The 25,001-nt window shown below is 36.7% G+C and overlaps 1 protein-coding gene and 1 pseudogene across 1 annotated transcript in view; one reads left to right on the top strand and one right to left on the bottom strand.

The window, feature by feature from the left end:
* The window catches only part of BMP2K (BMP2 inducible kinase), a 107,852-nt gene that overhangs the window by 44,355 nt on the left and 38,496 nt on the right, over positions 1–25,001 (top strand). The window contains exons 4-11 of the mRNA XM_056111228.1: positions 1,736–1,878; positions 4,566–4,687; positions 7,193–7,274; positions 9,369–9,501; positions 14,749–14,852; positions 16,734–16,813; positions 21,040–21,200; positions 22,182–22,366. Of these exons, the coding sequence (XP_055967203.1) occupies positions 1,736–1,878; positions 4,566–4,687; positions 7,193–7,274; positions 9,369–9,501; positions 14,749–14,852; positions 16,734–16,813; positions 21,040–21,200; positions 22,182–22,366 (1,010 nt within the window). The remainder of the gene's footprint in view (positions 1–1,735; positions 1,879–4,565; positions 4,688–7,192; positions 7,275–9,368; positions 9,502–14,748; positions 14,853–16,733; positions 16,814–21,039; positions 21,201–22,181; positions 22,367–25,001) is intronic.
* Positions 22,765–22,961, bottom strand: LOC130020859 (uncharacterized; annotated as a pseudogene).

The raw sequence follows: 25,001 nt of genomic DNA, 5'->3' as shown, positions 1-25,001 counted from the left end.
TTAAATGTTAATTAAAAACTATCATTAAATTATGAATTACTATATTAAAATCTATCATAATTCTCTAGGGCTCATTGTATACCGGTAGCTATTTGCTTATAGTCATATTCTTTTACCTTTATTAAGAGCATTAGTTTCTTAATCCACCTCTGCATTTCTTCTTTTGTGATTTTCCATTCCTTTTAGTATAGCAGAACTTAAAGTCAAACCTTGGGGTCAGAGCAATAGTACAGTGGATAGGGCATTTGCCTTGCACATGGCCGACCCGGGTTCAGTCCCTGGGCATATCCCATATGGTTCTCCAAGCACTGCCAGGAGTGATTCTTTATTACATATCCAGGAGTAACTCCTGAGCATTGCTGGGTGTGACCCAAAAAGCCAAAAAAGAAAAAAAAAAGTCAAACCAGGAAGTTCCTTGGTTTTTTTTTTTTTTGAAGTTCCTTGGTTTTTAAGATAAAATCTAAAAGTAGGACATTCCTGATTGCTTTGTTCATTTTATGTCATCTTCTACTTGCTTCTGCTTCTTAGATTGTGCCTCCACTGGTTTTCTTTAAATTATAAAGTTCCTTCCCCAAACAGAAGCCTTTCTATACTTTTTAGGCTGCTCACTATTGCTGGATTGCTCTTCTCCAGATCTTTGTCTTGGCTGATCGTTCCTTTTTCTGGAGTCTCCTCATACATACTATCTTTAGACACAACTCTCCTCTCCATCCTCTTTGATTTAAATTTAGGTTTTTAGGACTGGAGAGAGACTGCAGGGTAAAGTCGTTTGCCACGCATGCAGCTGGTCCCCAAGCATTGCTGGATATAGCCCTGGAGATCCAAAGCCTGCTGCGGCCTGAGCAGTCCCTGGCCTTACAGAGCCTGAGCAGCATTGATCACATTCTTGACTGTTATGGAACTGTGGGTCTGGTTGGCTGTGAATCAACCATGAAGCCCCACCTGAGCATGCACGGGAGACCAGTTCTGTGAATGTTTGATGTGTATCTTTAGATTATACTTTTTTTTTTCCTTTTTGGGTCACACCCAGCGATGCCCAGGGGTTACTCCTGGCTCATGCACTCAGGAATTACTTCTGGTGGTGCTCAGGGGACCACATGGGATGCTGGGAATTGAACCTGGGTTGGCTGCGTGCAAGGCAAATGCCCTACCCGCTGTGCTATCGCTCCAGCCCCAAGATTACACATTTTTTGACAGTAGAAATTTGATTTTTAACCATTTTTTTATAAACCAATATTGGGTAATTTTCCCTTCAGATCTGATACCATCAGTTACAAGATACATCCTGATTTTGGAGGTGACAAAATGTTTTTTGAAAAGTCAGTTCCATTAGTCCAGTATCCTATATGTATTTCGTTACTCTCATCTCATATATAAAATGAAAAACTGTATGCCCTTAAATCAATAAAATATTGTGTAATCACTATCATCCAAGGATTATGAAAAAGCCAGTACCCCATTTGCCCCATTCCCTGAAGTAGTAAAACCGTGCCATTACTTCTTTGGGTGGGGTTTGAGGCCCCCTGCAGTATTGAGGGCCTGGGAGATCCAGTGCCACAGTCCATGCTGAGTCCTGGTGCCTGCCAGTGAGCTGGGCTTGAGGCTGTGCAGTGCTGGGAGTTGCTCTGCGCCCCGCTGAGCTGTTCCATGGGTCTCCATATTTTCAGTTGGTTGGTGATAGTGGTCATTCATTTAAAATGTTCTCTCAAAATGATTTTATTTCTATTTTGGTTAGCTGGGCAGGTTGTGAATCAGATGAACAAGAAGCTGCAGACAGGTTTTACCGAAGCAGAAGTGTTACAGATATTCTGTGATACCTGTGAAGCTGTCGCAAGATTGCATCAGTGTAAGACCCCAATAATACACCGAGACCTGAAGGTAGGAGTTCAAGACTGTTTTCACAGTTCAGATATTCTTGCCTTATTTTACTGAGTCAGTTTCCGTTGCCTGTGCTGAGATTGGTCTCTCTGATACATGTTGTTTCCTGGACTATCTAAAGACTGCAGCACTGAAACTCTGCTTGACTGATCTTGAAGTTTCCTAGGTTGGCTCTAGTGGGGGACTTTGTCTTCCCTACTCAGCTTCCATTTTGCTTAGTAGGTGACTTTAAAAAGTTTATTTCAAAGTGAATATCACTGACATAGGTCAAATGTCTTTTTGTACTATTTTTCCTAGTTTAGCATTTCTCCTGTTTTCTGTAAACCATTGTATAAACGTAAGATGATTTTCTTAATATTCTTTGTTATAACTGAGTCTCTTTGCTCATTTGTTTTGCAATATAACTAGTTTTTTATAATTTATAGCAATGTTGTGTTGGTTGTCTTGTAAGGTCACTTTTTGTCTCTTCTATGTAGTGTGCTACTATCCATACATTACTTTGGTAACAGTCCCCAAAGAGGATTGAATATTCATTATATGCCATCTTAAGATAACACCACACATATCACTTAGAACAATAGGTGTCCTCTTAGTGTTCAGAAACACTGAGAATAAAATTAAACATTAATTTTTCTGAAATGATTTGTGCATAGATGTCCCATGATTCATCTTTCACTCTTACTCTGTCTGCTTAGACCTACCTTCTCAGTGACTCATGTCTTGAGCTGCACATTTATAATTACAGCCAAACATTCCTGCTCTTTACCCACTATAACTTGTTTTAGCAGTTGTCACTTGCAAAGACGTTATTTAATTGGCTGATATAGGGCAGGGATTCTTTTGTAAAGATATATCAAAGAATTTAGAATAGCAGACTCAGTGTTAGAATTTGTATACAGACTTTATGAGTGATTATACAATGTTTTTAAGGCATAAAAGAATAAAAGGTGTTACTTAGACTATAAATCATTTGGGGAAACTTAGAAAGATAAAAGTTAAGATTGAATGATTATAGTCCTCTGTCCTTAATTTGGGTAATGAGCTAGTTTCTTGAATATCTAACTTTTGCATATTCCCCAATAATTTAGTATGACTTTTTGTGCTTTCATAGCACATTAACTTTTTCAGTAAAGCTAATGCTTTCAGCTGATCCTTTTTAAAAGTTAGAACCAGCAATGACACTGAACTTCCTAATTTTGTATAGATCATATTCATATTACTTTGCATGTATAAATGTAGGAAAGTTTTATTTTAAATTGATTACTTTTTCTAAAATTGTGTATAGTTTCCCCCACATACCCCCTTCTGTTGGGCAGGAGAGGTGGTGCTTGAGGGGCCCAGAGAACCCCACCATGATTCTCAGCCAACCAGTTTTACGATTCAGTGGAAGGGCCTGAAGTAGGATGCTGCTGGGGCCTTGAGGTGGGGTCCCCAAGGCTGTAACCTGGCAGCACTCGAGGCTTCCGAACTCCCTTTGTGCACACGTCTGGGAGGCACACCTCTGTATTGTCTCCTGACCGCAAAGGAAGGTTGAACGCTAGAAGGAAATTATAAAGCTAATGATTAGTTAGCAGTCTGAGGTGGAGATAAATTGAGTTGCTTATCTAAGATTTTAAAAAATAAGAAATTATACAGTGCTAATAGTAATACTATCTAAGTACTTACTATACTGCTTAAAGCACTTTGTATGTTTTAATTAATTGAATTTTTACTACAATCCCACTATAGGTATGGTCTTTCTCATTCTATAGATTAGGGAGCTAACACACAAGAGTGGTTAAGAAAATTGTTCTTCTGCCAGGAGTAATTCCTGAGTTCAAGCCAGGAATAACCCCTGAGCATCACCAAGTGTGACTCAAAAACAAAAAATGAACAAACAAAAAGAAAATTGCTCTAAGGTACACTTGCGAATAGCAGAGTTGGGCTGTGACCCGCACTCTCCTGGTTTGGAAATGACCATGATCTTAATATCAAAGTTATAGCATGCAGTAAACACACAAACGAACACGCTGTCCTCCTGTTGTTCATCGATTTTCTTGAGCGGGCCCAGTAACGTCTCCATTTTGAGACTTGTTACTGTGTTTGGCATCTTGAATACATCACAAGTAGCTTGCCAGGCTCTCCGAGAGAGGCAGAGGAACCAAACCCGGCTTGGCCGGGCTGGCTGCCTGCAAGGCAAACACCCTACTGCTGTGCTATCGCTCCATTTGCTTTTAAAAAGTATAACATTTTTGATAAAAACCACACTGGTAACGATATAGTAGATTTTTATAGTTTTTATAAGTAATACTTATGTTTTACAAGTAATGCTTGTCTTATAGATAAGCCACAATATCCGTGAAGGAGAAAAAGAAATGGACGTGTTGTATAAATTTTCACTGCCATTAGTTCTTTTCTTTCATAGAGACAGTGTTTATAGAGAGGATTTCATGGATTTCCTTTTCTAACCCAGGAAAAGATCATTATAGTATGGGAGAATCACTTCTCTGCTTTTTTTTTTTAATAAGAGAAGCAGAAATAATAAAAATTTATTTTGGTTTAATTCATTTGTTTCCTCATCACTTAAGGTATCTTCTCTCTTCCTCTCCCACTGCTTCTCTCACTCCATCACAAACCCTTCAGTATTCAGTGAAATTTAAAAGAAGTTTCACTTTAAAAATACTAACTGTAAATCTTTTTGTCTTAAGGTAGAAAATATTTTGTTGAATGATGGCGGAAACTATGTACTTTGTGACTTTGGCAGTGCCACTAATAAATTTCTTAACCCTCAAAAAGATGGAGTAAATATAGTAGAAGAAGAAATTAAGAAGTAAGTTCATATCCTTACTGTTTTATTTTATGGGAACTTTTAAAACTTGAATTTGTGACAAGGCTCTTGTGAAAATTCTACATATTCTACTTTGTAGATTTCTTTAAAATGTACCTATGCCATGAGAATAATATCTGATCAGGTTCAATAGAAACTATTTTATTAGAGACTTTCTTACCTTGTAGTAATCAAATTTATCAAAAATTTAATAAGCTTTAGTAGAATGGTTGGTGGGAGTTTTAAGTGATTATTAGATTCAGCTTAACAGATTTCTTTTATGTGGTGCTAATATTTGAAAAATCACTGGCTGTCGATATAGTTTAATGGACTAGAGTGCGTGTTTCACATCTAGGAGCTGTGAGTTTGACTCTGCCCTGCCACATAGATCCCTGAGTACTAACCCAGGCAGAGATCCTGAGTCTGATGAGTATGGCTCCGAAATAAACTTAATTTTAAAGATGAATTTATTATAAAAATAATTTAATTTTGTGTCTTGAAAACTGGAAACATGTATTAAAAACTGGAAAATAATACTACTTTTCAATAGTGTTTTGGAAAATTGGAAGAAATTTCTCATACTACTTTTTTTTCTTGTGCTTTTCATGGTTGCTAATCAGTAAGCATTCTTTGACTTTTCTGTGATATAAATTTAGAAAAGTGACCTCTTTAAAATAGTATATTACATTAGTGATATGAAGTATAATCTTTCAGAATAAGAATTTTAAATCAGTCTTTTTCTAAATTGCTTTATTTTGCTTCTTCACATATTCCCAGGTATTTTAAGGGTTGTCATTGGAACTGTGATTTATATTTCGAATTAGCCCAAGTAGAGCTGGTATTCTTCTGACCTATTTGTATAACACTAGGGATTTCTAGACTTTTATTCAGGAAGTTTAGTTTATGATGATTATTCTAGATTCATAAAAACAAGCTGCTTGATAATTAGTAAATGTCCTTCAGAACACAAGAATAATTATTTAATTGGCTTCTTACGGATGTATATACATATACATATCAGAAATCACATTTAAGAAATCACTGGATTATGATACATAATGATTGCTCTTTGGATTCTGCTCAGGCATCTCTGACTTGCTAGAGGTTTCATTTGCTGTTGAACTATGAAGTTTAATTACGATTTAGTAGAATTTTGCATTAATGTTAAAACTAAGCTCTTGAGTTATTCTTACATTTTCTTACATTTTGTGGCTCAGTTGAGGAGTTAATGATCTGTTTATTCAAGCAGTGGATATTCAATGTCTGATATGTAGTGAATAGTAATCATGGTATAGCCATAAAGCAGTGGGGAAGGAAAAAGTCTTGACCTCATGTAGTTTATAATCTGGTTTTTAGGTTGCTCCTGTGTCATTCAAGGTATCTTGCCAGTCTGGGTATTTGGAAAAAGTAAAATGGTATAAAGTTGAGCTTTATGATATTTCATATAGAAGAAAGCCTATGAAAACATTCAAAATGAGTTTCAGATTTCGCCATGAAATAGGATATATTTACATATTCTGATAATCTGTCTTGAAATTGATTAAAAGTTCATTAAAATTTATAATGGATGTTGGATTTTTACATTGACAAATACTTATTCATAGTATCTTTCCCCCCTGCCCCCCTTGATTTTGTTTTGTTTTGGGACTGCACCTGTGTGTGGATTCTTAGGGCTTACTCCTGGCCCTTCACTCAGTGGTTACTCCTGAGTGACCACTTAGGAAACCATATGGGATACTGGGGATCAAACTGGAGTCTGCTTCATGCAGCACTCTTTCTCCGGCCCCATCATTCACAGTATTTTAATTACAAATAGATGGTGTGAAAGTCTATACTATGAGTGCCGTTAACTTAATTGGAATTATGGCAACCACAGTATTTAGAAAATAAATTATAAAATAAATTCTAAACGATGCTGCAATTTATAAAACTTTAAAATAAGCTTATCAATATATTGAGAGGGCTGGAGCGATAGCACAGCGGTAGGGCGTTCGCCTTACAAGCGGCCAACATGGCCGACCCGAGTTCGATTCCTCCGCCCCTCTCGGAGAGCCCGGCAAGCTACGAGAGTATTCGATATGCCAGACACAGTAACAACAAAGTCTCCAATGGAGACGTTACTGGGCCCGCTCGAGCAAATCGACGATCAACGGGAGGGCCTTTACCTTTACCTTTACCTTAGGAGATAAACAATTTAATTAAAATATTCTGGTAAGGATAGTTTTCTAATCAAATTGTATTGATTTACAAGAGAAATTTAAGGAAAACTTTTGAATATAATGTATTTCGCATTTAATGATTTTTTTAAAATCACTAGAGATGTTACTTGTTGAATAAAATATATTATTTTGTATTGTTTAATCCTTGATCAACCTTTAATAGTATTATTTCTGTGTAATCTTCTAAATGTTATAAAGGTATATCGTAATATTTCATGTAGAAGCAAGCAATGTAATGTCTTTGTATTATTTTTAATTTTTTAATTTATTTTCAATTATTTACTGCCAGATATACAACTCTGTCATACAGAGCTCCTGAAATGATCAACCTTTATGGAGGGAAATGCATCACCACTAAGGCAGATATCTGGGTAAGGCAACAAAAAGTTGATATTTTCTCTAATGGGAGGGATATTGGGGACATTGAAAATGTGCACTGATAGAGGGGTGGGTGTTGGAACATTGTATGACTGAAACCTGATCATGAAAGTTTTGTAAGTGTATCTCACAGGGATTCAATTAAAAATATTTTTTAAAAAAGTACAGTTATTTGTCCCCAGAGTATTTATTAATAAGTAGAAGAGAATGGTATAGAGTAGAGCCTCTTAGTGGAATAAAAATACTAGCACATTTTATCCTCTTAATTCTGGAATGGAAATCTTAGGTATTAATTCAAGAATATCCAGAAAATAAATTTAATTCATATTGCCAAGAACTTTATTTTCAGGGTCAGAGAAAAAGTACAGGGAATAAGGTCCTTGCCTTGCTTGAGACTGACCTTGATTTGATCCCTGGCACAGTGTAAGGTCTCCTGAACATTCCCAGGAATGATCCCTGAGCACTGCTGGTTACGGCACAAAATCAGTATAATTTTTTTCCAATTTTGTCTGTTTTAAGAAGTATTAAGAGTTATCACATTGAGATTAAAATATTCATTTTGAACTTTATATTTTGGCAATAATCTTTCTGGCTTGGAAGTTTTTATTATAGATTATTTTTATCCTGAGATCTGGTAAAAGGTAAAGGTAAAGGCCCTCCCGTTGATCGTCGATTTGCTCGAGCGGGCCCAGTAACGTCTCCATTGGAGACTTTGTTGTTACTGTGTTTGGCATATCAAATACTCTCGGTAGCTTGCCAGGCTCTCCAAGAGGGGCGGAGGAATCGAACTCGGGTCAGCCATGTTGGCCGCTTGTAAGGCAAACGCCCTATGCTAATTTTATTACAGATTAGGAAATTCAGTACGATACGTTTCATGTAACTTTTTAATGAGGAAAACTGAAGATGGTGATATTCCTCATTTAAAATCAGGTCATTGGTTCCCTCCTGTTTTTTAAACAATTCTCATTGTTCAAAATGAGAAGGAAATAGCTTGTTAAAGAAATTGAGACATCTTATTATGTTTACACTGTGAATTAGCATAATTATTTTATTTTATTATTTTTTTGCTTTTTGGGTCGCACCTGGTGATGCACAGGGGTTACTTCTGGCTCTGCACTCAGGAATGACTGCTGGCAGTGCTCAGGGGACCCTATGGGATTCTGGGAATCGAACCCAGGTTGGCCTCGTGCAAGGCAAATGCCCTGTCCACTGTACTATTGCTCCAGCCCCTAAAATTAATTTTTTAAAGTCTATTTTAAAAATATATATGCTATCTAAAATAAGTTATTTGGGATGTCTAAAATATTTTGTTTAGGGGCCTGAGAAATACTACAACAGGTAGGGCACTTTCCTTGCCTGGCCAACCTGGGTTCATTCACCAGTACTGCATATAAATCCTGTACTCCGAACTCAGTTGGAAGTTGCCCCAAACCCACAAATTAATATTCCATACATTAATATACTAATTATATTAATTTACATTAATTGCTGTATTAATATATTAAATACGTTTTTATTTTTTAATTTTTAATTTTATTATTATTTTAATTTTTATCAGTGAAACACCATGAGGTACAGTTGTAGACTTACAAATTTTTGTGCTTGGGTTTCAGTTATACAAAGATCGAGTACCCATCCCTCCACCAGTGCCCATTCTCCACCACCACTGATCCCAGTATCCCTCCCATTCCCCAAGCCCCCATCCCACCCTGCCTCTGTGTCAGGGCATTCCCTTTTGTTCTCTCTCTCCTTTTGGGTGCTGTGGTTTGTAAAAGAGGCATTGAGTGGCAATCATGCTCTGTCTATAGTCATTCATTTTATGTATAAGCACATTTTATGTATTCATTCATTCATTCATTCATGTATTCATTCATTCATACATTTATGTATAAGCACATTTTATATATTCATTTTATGTATAAGCAGTAATTTGTAATAAAGATTGAACCAGTATAGAAATACTAAGCAGGTTTTTTTTTTGTGTGTGTGTAAAACATACTTAGTTTTCTTTCGGTTTTGGTTATTTTTGTTTCCTGTGGTTATGTTATTTACTTGAGCTCTCATAGTCATTCTTTTTTGTTTTACAGGCACTGGGATGCTTGCTATACAAACTTTGTTTCTTCACTCTTCCTTTCGGTGAGAGTCAGGTTGCTATATGTGACGGCAGCTTTACCATCCCAAACAATTCTCGTTACTCCCATAACATGCACTGTTTAATAAGTAAGTACTTGAAAAAATTTATGGAAAGATCATGTAATACTGCTTTTAGGTGCTACTATTATATACCTCTCTACCTAAATTAAAGTAATAAAGATTAAAGGAATTAATTTTATGAAACTACAGTAAAGAAAATATTGAAAATAATGTACATGTAAAGACTTATGTGAATAATGTTCAAGAAGAGAGTGATTACTGTTTAATATGCAGGTACTTTTAAGTCCTCTAGGTAAGCAGTTGCAGTAAAAAACGTAATCCAAGTTACCTTCACAGGTAATAGTACAGATTTTATCAGTATCATTGCTGTGGTGGGCGTAGTTGATGGACTTGTCCAAACTCTAATTTTCCTATAAGCCCAGCTATTTTTTTGTCTTTGATTTTGCATAATGTGCTTTTTTCCTTTTCAAAAGAGGGAACATATTTTTGGTATATTTGAATAAACATTAGCTCTTTAATCCATTCCTTCTTATTGCAGTTGCTTGCCATTTCCTTTTTCCAAAAATCAGGTAATCACAGTCAAGAAAGAACTATTAATTGTGGTGCTTAACGAACAGACTGAGAAATTTACTTTGCTCTTGTTTGTTCTGGCTAACTGAATTTTAACTTATATAGAAGACTTTAATTGTCAATCATTGTAACGGCGACACTATTTTCTTGCTTAAGAATAATGTTTTAATTGAATTGAGGATTTTATTGGAATTCTTGTGTTATCTTAGAGACAGAATGGTCTCACTGGACAGAACTGTACAGGAGACAGGGCTGCATACACCCTGATTTACAGTTTAATTTACATGTTGTAGGATCTTATCTTTTTGTGTTGGGTTAATATATTTTTTTCTTTTCTGTGTGTATGTTTGTATGTGTTTATGTAACAAGAAAGTGGGAAAACTAAATGCATGATACTTTTAGTATCTAATTGGCCTCAGGTTAATCGATTTTTTTTTTCTTTTTTTATTAGTGAAAAACCATGAGGCACAGTTATAGGCCCACAAATTTTGGTTAATCGATTTTTAACTGTATGATTTATTTTGTCAAATGTATAGGTTTTAGTTTTTATTAATATTAGTATAAACTTGATTATTTTAAGTTGCTTTGAACTTAGGAGAGCTAGGTGGGAATTAAAAGAGTTTATGGATTTTACAAATGCAGTTTTAAGTAAAATAACAAAATAGAGATTTAAAAAATATGTCTACAATGTAATGTTTTCTAGAAAGTGTTCATTGAACAACTATATTTGGAAAGAATATTTTATTTTATTCTTTGCATTTTTCATTTTGTCTATTCTTAGCATTCTTTATTTGTATCTATTTTAATAATGTTGTATCTCTGTTTTAATAATATGTAATTAGTGATTTGTATTGCTTTCAATTCTGCTTTCAGAAAATTAAGATGAATATCAGTGCTTAGTTTTTGAAAGTGCAGCCTCTTATTGCCTTTTATTTATTCACTGTAGGTTCTCTCACATAATTTAAGGTAGACCTTGAAAAAAGATACATCCTTTTAGTATTAATAGCTTACTGATGCATTTATTATATATGACTTAAGGGTTTAGAAAATTAAGTAGTCATACTAAATCCTTAAAACCATGATTTATTTTAATATGAGTAGTTGACTATAGATTATTACTAAATTAAGGGTTTCTTATTATTTTAGCCTATTAGCTATACAGTTTAGTATATTAATTTTTTTGTTTGTTTTCTTGCCACACATTTTTTTCTTAAAAGTAGCCAGGTGTCACTTATTTAGTATTTTCTCTCTTAGCATCTATTTAGTTTTCCAGTAGATAAATACTTAGGATGTGAGGAGAAAAGCAGTTTCCATTTATGAATTTAAGAGTTGAAAAGAATTTAGAAAACATTTGAGAAGAAGGAGAACCATAACTAATAGGATTACTGAATAGTTATGACCAGTGAACAGAAGGCTGACAGCCCTGGCTTTTTTTCAGCCTCTGTGTTGTAAGATGGTTAAGCAAATTCATTGTGAGGATTAAGGTCAGGGTCTCTGGAGCCGAAAGGCCAGACTTGCATCTGATTTGTCACTTAGTACAGAATATTGGGTACCTCCATTTATCTCACTGACATTTTTGAAATGAACAAACTAAAAATATGATTAACCATTTAAGATTATTATGAAAAGAATTATGGAAAGGCTTTTTATAGCCTTGTAAATAATTGCTCAGAGGAGTTACATTACAATGTATCTGCCAACTAGTGATAACAACTGCAACTACTAGTGATACAATTAGTGTAATTCTTCATTAGCTAGCTTATTTGGGTTTCTGGGTAGTGGGCAGGGCATCTGCTGTCACATGCTTACTAGAATATACTTTCCTGCCTAAATTTCTTTAGGCGCTCTGAAGCAGAATTTGATTTTGCAGATTATTAAATGATGAGTCTACCAAAGCTTAGTATAAATCATCTATTTCAAGATGGACTTTGTTTTTGTTTTGGGGTCACACCTGACTGTGCTCAGGGGTTATTTCTGGTTCTGCACTCATGTAGCATTCCTGGTGGGTTTGGGGGACTATATGGAATGCCAGGGAGTGGACCAGGTTGGCAGTATGCAAGGCAAACGCCTTGCCTTACCTTCTGCATTATCTTTCCAGCCCTGTAGGATACACTTATATAACTATTTAGATTGTTTTTAAAGAATGAGAAGATTTTGGGTTTGCTTACATACTGTTGGGGGAAATATTTAGAGAAGACCGAAAAGTTCTTAGAGCAGCTGATAATACTATCTCAATTATGCTTATTTTAGCATTTTTGGGTGCCATTTGGTGGATTGATTCCACTTATAATTATTATCTTTGGTTTAATTTCTATACCTGTTAGGAATGGTCAGTGTTAAGATGGCGTATAGAGGAGGTATATGTGTAAGTTTCAGTAATAATTTCCATGGATTACAATTTCTAAAATGTCAGTATTTGAAACTTTATGGTTGTAGAATTAGTGTTTCTTTTTTAGATAAATTACTATAAGTGAAAATAGCTGAAAAATTTTGGAAGGAAGAAAAATATATTTTGATGGAAGAAGAAAAAAAAATCAACACGGTTTAGCAGGAGAATTCTTTTGAAATCTTTATCCGAAATATTTTCCTGTTCAATTTGTTGAGCATCTTAGAGATGCTGACTTAATTTTTATATTGACCCATAGAAGGATTGTTTTGTGTGGCTTGAGTGGGAGCTAACGTTAGGGTTTTACTTGAGTCTTGGATTAAATAATAATTTGACTTGACTTTAGCTGTTATGTCCTGAGCGCCGTCTGTGATCACTCCTGACTCTGACCCACCCGTCCCGTTTTGCGCTCTCAGCCATCTTTAGGAAGACTCAAAGGAAATTTACTTCTTGCTTTTAGTGTCAGGAAAAGTGCTTATTTTCAGCATCTGGTTTGGTTTAATGAATTTTGTGACTATTTTGATACATAATTTCTTTACTGATATCATTATCATTTCCCCCCACCCTGTAGGTGGTGGCTCCCTAGTCCTGCTTTTCTCAGATTTAAAAAATTCTTGTAGTTTTAAAACTTTAATAGTTAACTATAAAGTTTTTGTCACTTTGTACCCTTTATGGAATGCATATGATTATCTAATGGTACAAATCTAAAAGTCAAATTTGCTATAATGAATAAAAATAAAATAGTACATTTGTGGTTTGGATAGCTTTCTCTAGATTTGTTTGTTTTTAGGGGCACGGCCAGTGGGGTGTTTACCTTACAAGCAGCTGACACAGATTTTATCCTTGGCATCCCTTACGGTTCCCTGAGAAACACCAGAAGTGATTGAGCATTGCTCGATGTGGCTCAAAAATAAAATATTTGGTTTTTAAAATGATATGAATATATATTTAATATATCTATTTCATATACTGTTTTTACTTTCAAATCATTTACTATCTACTGGTGGGCTGGAGTGATAGCACAGCGGGTATGGCCTGGCAAGCTACCGAGAGTATTGCACCCGCATGGCAAAGCCTGGCAAGCTAACTGTGACGTATTTGATATGCCAAAAACAGTAACAAGTCTCACAATGGAGACATTACTGGTGCCCGCTCGAGGAAATCGATGAACAACAGGACAGTGCTACAGTGCAGTGCTATCTATTGGTATCATAGAAGGATTTTGTAAATTCCTTATTTTCTAGAATATAAGCTAAAAAATAGAATTGTTTTTATTTTTAACCTAACAATGTTGATGAAACATTGCAAGATCAGTTTTGTGATTTGTTTGCCTTTTTTTTTTCTAAACTGGTTTTGGAATCTGCAATTTCACTGAAACATTTGTGTTAATGTCACTTGAGCAACTGTTTTTATCAAACATATATTGTTAGAGAGGTATTACACACTGTTCAAATCTTAAATTTGAAAGAAAAATTTAATTCATTACAATTAAAAATTATGATGAATAAATATGAATAAACTTATATATTTTGTCCTCTAATTTTATTAGCAAACTTCAGAATGTCTAATGATATACATTTTATATAGGTTTAAGAATTAGTTGAATAAGAGTTAATGAATCATTTAAAATTATATCTTAATATGAATACAGATTTCAGTCTAATTATAAACCTTGAAAACTTTCAATCCACATTATCAAGAAATACAGATAAGAGACTGTGGTCATTTTAATTAGAAAAAAGATTAGATGTTTCAAGTAATGCTATTAATGTTTGCATAAAGTCTTTTCATAATGTCACCATAGAACTCGGCTCATATTTCTGAACATGACCTGGATAGCATGTTGAAATACAGAATTATGTTGTGTGTACTTAGTATCAGTCTGGTAGGAAAGCTTAGTGTTGGAAAGTGATAAGGCCAACACTGGCCTAGTTTGTTGAATAGATCATAATGTACATAATTTTTAAAAAATCATTGATGTGAAATCATTTAAGAATTGGTGAATATATTTTAGATAATAGTGAAAATAACGGTCCCTAATATGCTCCATACAACTTTCTTAAATATTCTTTAGTGATTATTAAACTGATTTTTTTGTTTATGCCACTTTCTCAGAAGATTGTATTTGTCATCAATATTTCTAGGATGAAGTATTTTAAAATTAATATTCTCTACCTTAAGATTATACTTTTGTTCTTATATAATATATACTTATATTTTATATAAGCACTAATAAAATAAAATTTTGTTAGAATCATCACTGTTCTTCGAGTGATGGGGAAAAAAGGTATTGTCTTTTAAAAGTTCTCTTAAGTAGCTTGTACTAGTGAAACTTAATATTTTGAATTGTTCCGTAGGGTTTATGCTAGAGCCAGATCCAGAGCAAAGACCTGATATATTTCAAGTGTCCTATTTTGCATTTAAGTTTGCCAAAAAGGATTGTCCAATATCCAACATAAATGTAAGTAGTTTTTCAGGTGACATATAAATTTTTAACCTATTTCATTGTGTGAGAGAGAGTGTGTGTGTGTGTGTGTGTGTGTGTGTGTGTGTGTGTATCTGTGTGTTTATATATCTATGTATGTGTGTATGTGTTTATGTATCTGTGTGTGTCTGTGTGTTTATCTGTGTATGTTTGTGTATGTGTGTGTGTGTGTGTACTTATTCACACACACATATTCTCTTTTGTGTTCTTGTTTGTAATGAGTGTTTTTGATATGTAGCCACAGTTAGCTGGGTCCTCCCACTCTGCAGGGCTGGAGTGATAGTGCAGCAGGGAGGGTTGATTACTAGCATCCTGTTTGGGCCCCAAGCGCTGCCAGGAGTGATTCCTTTGCATAGAGACAGGAATAACCCCTGAGCATTGCTGGTAGTGGCCCACCGCCCTCCCTCCTCTGCCCTGCTCCTTCAAAAAAAAGCACCACACAAAAGTAAATACACAGTTGCCAAACTTTTCTGGGGAAACTGTGCTCATGGGCACTCTGGGATGTTTTGCATTTTTATTTTATTTTCAATTTTTATTGAGTCACTGTGAGTTACGAAGTTATTCACGATTGCATTTCAGCCATACCATGTTCCAACACCAGTCGTCTTCAACCAGAGTCACTTACCCTCCACCAGAGTACTCAGTTTTCCCTTCACCACCACATCCCCTTTCTGCCTCGGTGTTTTATGTTTTAGTGGGAAACACAGGAACATTTCCTAGGGTTATTGAATTGCTTACCACAAACTGCTGTTAATAAATTGTTTGGGCTCAGTTACTAAAAAATGATGCATAGATTTTGGAGGAAAAGAAATACCTAAGGTTGTCATAATAAATTGAGACCAGGTACTCTGTAATCCAAGACCATTTTAGTTGCCTTTGATGTAAAGAGCCACAGGTGTAGGTTTAATTCTGTCATAAAGCATTATTAACTTTGTGCATTATAGGAATTAATATATCTTTCTTTAAAACAATGACACTAATTCTGAAGATTATTAATAGAAAACCACGTTTCTAATGTTCTTGAAAGGTACTGGTTTGGAAATAACTTATATTGTTCTAAGATTACTTACATTGTTCAAAGATTTTGAATTCTCTTTAGTGTTTACGAAAGTATTCTTAATTAACTATGAGGTGAATTATGTAGGGTAGATCTCTGCTAATTTTATAGAGGCTTAGAATCATCACTGATTTTAAGTTTTTTTTTAGCTTTGTACAGGTCATTCTGGCCTGACTTGTTACAGGTTTTCCATTGTGAATAACTTACTCCACCTCACTAAGAAAAAAGGAAAATTGGAACCTTTTTTTTTTTGCCTTTCAAAGCTCTTTCTTGTAATCAGTGTGATATATTCTTATTACAGCTGAAAGTCATGCTGTTCTAACATTCTGCGAAAAGTCTTATTTGACATGTGACCAGATCTTTTGCTCTTCATTCAGCAAGAACTTGTAGAGTACTCTAAGCCAAACATAATGTGTATCATAAAAGTTAGTCGGGCCTTCTTCTATTGTTTACTATATTTACAAGCCGTATCAACTGTCTGTTTAATGTAGAAACAACTTTCACTCATATGCTTGATGTTTACTGCTTCTTCCAAAGAGCGAACGTCATTATTTTATAAATGGAAAGTTTCTTTATCCTGTTTATTTCCAAGGATTTTTTATACAACAGAATTTGAAAGTCACATTGGTGTAATATGTGTCATTTGCAGATTTAATCTTGCAAAAATATGTACACAGTTTGTAGGTATCTGAGATGAAATTAGTGGTATCTCACTGGTACTTTTAGGTGTAACACTTAATAAATAAAACTCTGCAGTTAAAAGGAAACTAAAATGAAATGTTTCACATTTTTCTTCCAAGAATTCTTCTATACCTTCAACTCTTCCTGAACCCATGACTGCCAGTGAAGCAGCTGCTAGGAAAAACCAAATAAAAACCAGGTAGGTTAGACTGTATTGATATTTAAGCTGCATTTCACAAATGTTTAAAAATCTGTCATTTAAAAGTTAGCGCTGATGTGATTAATTTCCTATCACCTTCATGCACAAGAAATGTGTTGCTTATTATATATGTTGTAGAGTCTAAGGTAAAAGGTAAAGGCCCTCCCGTTGTTCATTGATTTGCTCGAGCAGGCCCAGTAACGTCTCCATTGGAGACTTTGTTGTTACTGTGTTTGGCATATCGAATACGTCACGGGGAGCTTGCCAGGCTCTGCTGTGTGGGCGAGATACTCTCAGTAGCTTGCCGGGCTCTCCGAGAGGGACGGAGGAATCGAACTCGGGTCGGCCATGTTGGCTGCATGCAAGGCAAACGCCCTACCGCTGTGCTATCGCTCCAGCCCAATATGTAGAGTCTAGCAAGTACAAAGTATGTCTTTGTGTATTAGATATATAATACCTTATATATAAGGTTACGTATATATATGGAATAAACCTTATATAAGGCTGAGAATTTAGCGTTACTGTCTCTTGAACTCGACTCAGCAATTAAGACGTGATTAGATAACTGGTGATTAGATAATGGAATTAGATATTCCCTCATTCGACAACTCTTAATTTATGAAAGTATTTTTGTTTTGTGGTGTTTTTAATTTAAGGAAGGGAAAGTAGCTCTTAGAGGCAACTAGTCTTAGAATAATCTAAAATCATAACCTAGCGTGTATTTTAATATGTATTTAGACTTATAATATCTTGTAGAATTTATAGTCAAAATTTAAATGATTGGGCATGAAATAGAGTTTGGGGACTGGAGAAGTAAGACACTTATCTTGTCTGTGGCCACACTGGCTGCTATCCTGGTTTAGTTCCTAAAGAAATCTGGGATGTGTACACAACCCCACCTCCCACCAGGCCCCTAAGCCCAAAAAGGGGAAAGAACAAGGGCTGGGAAGGTAATCATTGGTCAGGGCACAGGGCCTTGTGTGTGCTGGGAGCCATGTGGGGAGGCCAGCACTGCCTAGTCCTTTGAGAAACGCCAGGTGAGACCTCGTAGGCACCAGGGTACCACTGCCACCCTGAGAAGCTTCACACTTGCAGGCGAGTATTGAGCTGCCCATTCAAGTTGGCACCACCAAAGATTTAAAACACAGTACATGCCAGGCACTAGCACGCAAGTGAAACAATGCAGTTGAACAATAGTGCTATTCATATTGTGTTCAATCTTGACATTATTTCTTTTGAAAGAATACTAATGTTCATTGATGCTTGTTGGTCAGTAATATAGAGTTACTCTGTTGATATTACTAAGCAAAGTACTTAAATGTAATTGTATAAAACTCAATATTAAAAAATGAAAAATTTTAAGTGAAATTTTAAAATACTTTCATCTAAAAGGTATAGAAAGGGGCTGGTATGGAGAAATCTTCAAATACCCAGAATCATCATTTCCATGTTTTCAGACCTTGACATAATCTACTTGTCCTCCCTTCAGTTTGTGGAGCTCTGTGGTTTTTTTCCCTGTTTTTTGTTTAGCACAGCAGTAGGGCGTTCGCCTTACAAGCGGCCAACATGGCCGACCCGAGTTCGATTCCTCCGCCCCTCTTGGAGAGCCCGGCAAGCTACCGAGAGTATTCGATATGCCAGACACAGTAACAACAAAGTCTCCAATGGAGACGTTACTGGGCCTGCTCGAGCAAATCGACGATGAACCGGAGGGCCTTTACCTTTCTTTACCTTTTACCTTTTGTTTTTTCTCTTTTCTCTTTCTCTCTTTTTTTTTTTTTGACTTACACCTGGCGGTGCTCGGGACTTACTTCTGATACTGCATTTAGTGGTCACTCCTGGCAGACTTGGGGACCATATATGGTGTCAGGGCTCAAACATAGGTCAACTGTGTACAAGGCAAGTCCCCTACCTCCTGTACTATCTGCTCAGCCTGACACCTCTATGTTTTGCATCACAAAAACTGCCTTCCAGCTCTCCCAAATCTGCTTCTGCTCTCGGGACTATTAACGTAGTGAGATTTGTGTTTCATAGCTTAACGTTGGGAAGGAAGCACTGAAGGATTTTCAGGGAAGAGTGTGTGTTTCCGAACGCTAGACAGCCGATAGTGAGAAGTGGAGGGGAAGTAGGTTGGCTGTGCTGCTCGGCTGTGCAGCAGATTCCTCAGCTTTCCATTTGAGCACGTTGGTTTGCCCAGTCTTCGTTTCCTCACACAAGTACTTAGTTTCTTTTTTGCTGTCTGAGACCATTTCTACTGCTTTCCCTCCAGTTCCTGCCTGAATCCTTCTCTAGCCAACTTAGGTTAAGAGTAGAATTGTCCTTCTCTGAAACTCTTGAAAATAGTCAGGCAGTGATCATTTTTGCTGTCTTACAGTTTCATAAACACGTGTCACATCCTTTGGATGTACTTTATGTCCTGCAAAGACGACGTTGTGCATTATTTCTCGGGTATCAGTGATTGTACAGTAGATATGGCACAGTGATTAAATTAGGAAACATTAGCCTACAGTCTGTACAACTTGTAATTTGCATGCACTTTGTATTCATCTTGAATCTCTGTAGAACCATTTATAACAGAACAAAATGGGTGAGGTCTGTCCAGCACTGCTCACTAAAGAATGAATAGACAAGCACCAAGATTCTGTGTATTTCTTCCAGATCAATTGAAGTTAGTTAATACGGCATTGGTTTTAGAGCCGTATGCAAAATTTGAATTCAGCAAATAAGTTAATTATCATTAAAATGAGATCTAATTATGTATACACATTATCTCATTTGTTGCTTTTCAGTTAGTTTTCATATAACATATAATATCCCTTCCATCTGAAACACAAATGCTTTGCAGTGCTCTGGTCTTATTCCTGAGCTCTGCACTGAGGGATCGTTTCTGGCAGGACTCGGGACCATCTTGGGTGCAGGGGGTCAAATTTAGGTCAGCCATGTGCAAACCAAGTGCCCTACATGCTATGCTATCACTCTGGTCCCTACACATTTCTATTTTTAAAGACTATTTCTACATTCTTAAAAATAATTTTCATGTATTTTGCTTTCTTTCCTTGAAGATAGTTGTTAACGGGGCTCCCTCTTGTGTTGAATGCTGCTAAAGGAAACTGCAGTTACAGTGGCTAGTCATGAATCCAAAATGTTGCACGTGTGTACTTGAGAAACCATAGGTCAGAATTTTAAGTCTTACAATCACTTTCTGAGAGAACTGATACATTTTATTCTAATCCAGATGAGACTTTGACATAGGACTCATTTTTAAAAGTATTTTTAATGCAATATAGTTTTTAATTGAAAGATATTTAGAGAGAGAGATGAGGCAGAGAAAGAGAACAATGCATGTTTAAGAAAGAACAGCTTCTCCCAAATGGAAAAAGTCAAGTATTTGAGCTTTTGCTTGAAAGTGAAGTTGATAAATATTAAGTTAAAAATTCTCCCTGATTCTTTTTTGAAGGGAGCTTAAGGGTGGGGGCAGGGGAGTTAGGCCACACCCAACGGTACTCAGGGGCTGTTCTTGACTCTACTCAGAAGTGACCAGTCCAGCTCTCAGTGCACTGACTGAGCTGCGGTCAGCTGAGTGCAAGGCAGGCATTGTCTGACTTCCTGTACTATCTCTGGCCATGTCCCTGGCTTAAAAAAAATAAAATGAAGTGGGGGACAAAATCCTTGTCTCTCCTCAAATTATGCTTATGTTCTTTCTTTTAAAACTGTATTACTTTACCATATCTGTGTCTAAACTAAGCCCTGCTGGCTAAAGTTTTGTTAAATTTCTGCTTAGTTTTCTAATTAAAGCAAAGGCAAAGGTTCAAGTATTTGGAGTAAGCACCTAGCTTCGTTTGTTAAAGAGTTTTGGCTTCTTTTACATACACTGGGGCTCAGTCTTTATTAGTTCTAGAGTCTAAGCTAAGGGAAAATGTTTTCACCTGTTTCTAATTTTATTTTTCTGTTTACCTTTATTCCCTCTCTTAAGGAATTTCATGTTTCTCTTTTGGGGGCTAACTATTGGCAAGCTAGAGTGATAATACCTTGGATTAAGGAAAGTGTGTTATTTGTTTTCCTATTTGCAGTAGACATTTAATGCTTGACATTGAAAGGCTTAGAAGTGAAGAGGACTTATGATTATCAATAATTATTAAAATTCTTTTGTTGAAATGTGCTTAACAGAAAAAATAGTAAAGTAGTCCATTATGGTATTTGGAGTGAACTGTATTCTTCTGTTGTAGAATAACAGATACCATTGGACCAACAGAGACCTCAATTGCACCAAGACAAAGACCAAAGGCCAACTCTAATCCTTCTGCCCCCAGCGTGCTGACCATCCAGAATTCAGCAACGCCTGTTAAAGTCCCTGTTCCTGGTGAATTTGATAACCACAGACCAAAAGGTAAAATAGCTGTCATCATTAAATTAAACATCTTTATTGCTTGATTTCTTTGGAGTGTAAGTTACTAACTTGGTTGATATTGTGAGGTTGATAACATACACTTCAAAAAACATTCTGCTTACATTAATAAGTCAACTAACTTTTTCTAAAGTTGTAGTCAAAGGTTACTTGCAATATAAAAAATAAATTCTTCCCTAATGTTATTGACTATTAGAGTTTCAAGTTTATTTAAAAAAAATAAAGTGAAAAGTTTAGAAGGTTCTGCATTATTAAGGAAGAACTGTGTCATTGCACTCAGTCTAGAACGCTGATAAAGTGGTATGTCATGGGCATGACAGCATATTCTTAACTAACTTGAGAAAAATTGTTTTTCTAATATAAAAAAATAAGCATTAGGGTTCAATACTTAGAATTTAGAATAAAAGTGTTTTCTGATCTGAAGCTTTACTTCAAGAAAACAGTGTTTTGTTTTCATTTTATGATAGATCTGTTCTATTTTAATGTTAAGATGTTTTCAGTTAGGGTGGTATTTGTATTGATGATTAAGAGTTACACTTTAGTGGTGAAGAGTCTGCACTAGAGTCTTATGAAACTGGATTTAAGTCCTTAGTAATTTTTGTGATAAAAATACTAGTACCTATTTTATAGGATTTTTTACAGGACTAAATAATACTAAGATTTGTATTAGTGACAGTGCATGATATAGTTGAGAAAAATGTGACAGTGACAATGTACTTATGAAGGGAAGAATTTTGAAAGATGAAAGTTTTATGACATTTACTGGTTTGGTATTGTAGCTGGTAATTTTACCTTTTAAACAACTTACATAACAAATAACCCCTTTAGAATATATGCACACGAAAGTGCTCATGTTGTAAAATTAGAACTAAATTGCCATGGTTAAATGAGCTATTGGAATGTGAAACCTAGCCATTTTGCAGAAAGTCATGTGTAACACAAGATTTTGGAAACCTTTTTCAGGACCTCTGCGACCTGGAAATGGCCCTGAGTTTCTGTTGGGTCAGGGGCAGCCTCAGCAGCCTCCACAGCAACACAGAGTACTTCAGCAGCTACAGCAGGGAGACTGGAGATTACAGCAGCTACATTTACAGCCTCCTCATCCACACCAGCAGCACCCGCTACTTCAGGATGCGTATATACAGCAGGTAATTGGAGAAATATGTATTTTGGTACTATGATTTGCACCAGTCTTAGTATCAGTGTTTCAGGAATACAGGGTTGCTGTACCACATCACCAACAGAACATCAGTATCCCTCGCTACTGCTGTTAGATCCTCTGAACGGTCGGTCACCTCTTCCACTTAGCAAACCCAGTGCTGTTGGTAGATCTTTTATCAGTGGTCACTTTTATTCCTTGATATGTTTCTTTCTAGTATTGTTTCTGTATAACTCTAGCCCGTATGAGTGAGATCATTTAATATTTGTCTTTTTTTCCTTTACTCAACATGATTCCTTCTAGTTCCACCCTGTTGGAAGTGAATTGCAGGATTTCAATTTTTGCCCCTCATTTTTTTCTTTTTCTTTCTTTTTTTCCCCACACCATTCAGACTACACCCCCCTCTCACTTTTCCAAAGAGAAGAGTGATCATTAATGGCAAAAGGCAGTTGCACAAGCAACACCTGGAACCGGTTTCATGGTCCGGAGAGGATTTTCTGGCTGCTCTTTGTGCTTTTCTGTACATGATCAGAGGAACTTCTCAAGTAATGAACTTGAGAAATGGTCCCTGAAAATAAAGCCTTGATTTCATGTTTTCTTACATTCCTTCCAGCACTGGTTAACTCCAGATGTTTGTTTGTTTTGTTTGTTTGTTTTGATATGGGCCATTCTCATTGGTGTGAGTTGATATTTCATTGTCCATTTGATTTGCATTACCTTGATGGTGAGTGGTGATGAGCATCTTTTTGGGAGTATATCTGTGGCCATCTTTTGGCTGTGATATGTTTATGAGGAAGTGTTTCTTTTGGAATTTTTTGGAGGGGTTTGTTTTTTTGAGCTCTTTATAAATCTTGTATGTACCTTTGTTTTAATCCTTCGTTTTGGCAGCCTAGTTCAGCCCTGAGATTTTATCAGCCTAACCTTGCTTGTACTTCCTGACGCTGCTGTACTGGGGGCTCTTTCAAAATCAGGGACGAGGCCCATAATTGTTACTGTTTTTGGCATATCGAATATGCCATGGGTAGCCTGCCAGGCTCTGCCGTGCTTGTCTTGCCGGGCTCTCCAAGAGGGCCAGAGGCTTTTAGCGCGGCCTCTAATTGTCCTTACAGGTGCTCCCAGTCTACCGAATGCAAGCTTTTGGTTGACTGGCATGTTGTAACGATCTGCACACTGACAAACACGCACCCATCTGCATCTCTGGGCAGCACCTGTTAGTTCACTCTTCACTGGTTGGCACCATTGCCACCCCATGCCACGTATGCTGGCATTGGAAGCATCCATTGAGGACCTGATGTTGTAAGTGCAAAAGATCAAGTACAACATCATTGTACTGACTGAGACGAGAAGGCATTGATCAGTCACGCCGTTTTTGACACTGGAGAAGAACCGTTCCTTGGAACATGCGACAGTAGAGGCGTCGGTGCTGTCAGTGTCCTCATCAATACGAACTTGGCCGTGAGCATCGATTTGTTCGAATGCCTAACAACCTGAATTGGATGCTTACGTTTGAATAGGTGTGGTTCATTGCTGGCAGTTTCTGTCCTCATTGTCTGCGCACCAATATCCAACTATGACGAAGAAGAAATTGAGAAGTTCTCCATGGAGCTGGAGAAGTTCTATAAAAAAGACCACAACTTTTACAAGGTCATTGTTGGTGATTTTAATGCCAAGATAGGACCGAGAAGGCCACCTGAAGAACGCCACATTGGGACCCACGGCCTAGAATGGAAGGAACAGGGTGAGAGACTGTGAGAAATTGTCTGAGTTCATCATGTTGACCAAGACCATCTGTAACTCGCAGTTCCAGAAGGCTGAATCTAAACGTTGAACATGGGAGTCTCCCGGTTGACAGTTTCACAGTGAAATTGACCATATCATATTCAGTCAACAATGTTGCCTGACTGATGTCGCTGTTGTCCCAGAATTCCAAATAGGATCAGACCACTGCCTCCTTCATGTGAAATTCTACCTCATGGAGTGGGGAGAAAGGACTGCAAAATTTAAGAAGAAAACTTCCAGAAACGCCACCAACTGGGAGCTCTTTGGCACCATTGCGGCAATATGGGAAGATGTTGTCATTGACAACATCGATGAGGAATACAATCGACTGGTTCAGCACTTCCGTGTCTGTGCGAGGAACACCCAGTGTGAAAATGTCACAAAAAGATGACTGCCTTTGGAAACTCTCAAGCTCATTCGGCAACGTGATTTGGCGCGAGCCTCAGGCAACCACAAGCTAACTTCCAAGCTCACAAAGCTATGTAGAGAAGCGATAAAAGAAGACCTCAGAGAGAGAAGAGCAGCAGTGTTGGCTGATGCAGCAGAAGCCAGGAAAAGTATTCACAACGCCCTCCTGCCCTTCGCCAACTTTAAGACCAAGATGACTGTGCTCCGACATCCTGAGATCTATGACATCTCCTAGAAGGGCAATGGAGAAGGTTATTCATGACTTCTGCTCAGATCTCTTTGATTGCCACTCCACCTGCCCACATACCAAATTCCGCAGGATAGATACATCGTTCCCAACATTCTCCCTTCCGAAATATGACACACCATTTCGTCAGTGAAGAAGCGTACAGGACCTGGTCCAGACAAGATCAACCCGAACACCTGAAGAATCTGCT

Source organism: Sorex fumeus, unplaced genomic scaffold, assembly GCF_029834395.1.
Source record: "Sorex fumeus unplaced genomic scaffold, SorFum_2.1 ptg000013l, whole genome shotgun sequence".
NCBI lineage: Eukaryota > Metazoa > Chordata > Mammalia > Eulipotyphla > Soricidae > Sorex > Sorex fumeus.
Note: the sequence above shows the minus strand (reverse complement) of the source record. Positions and strands in the feature narration are given on the sequence as shown.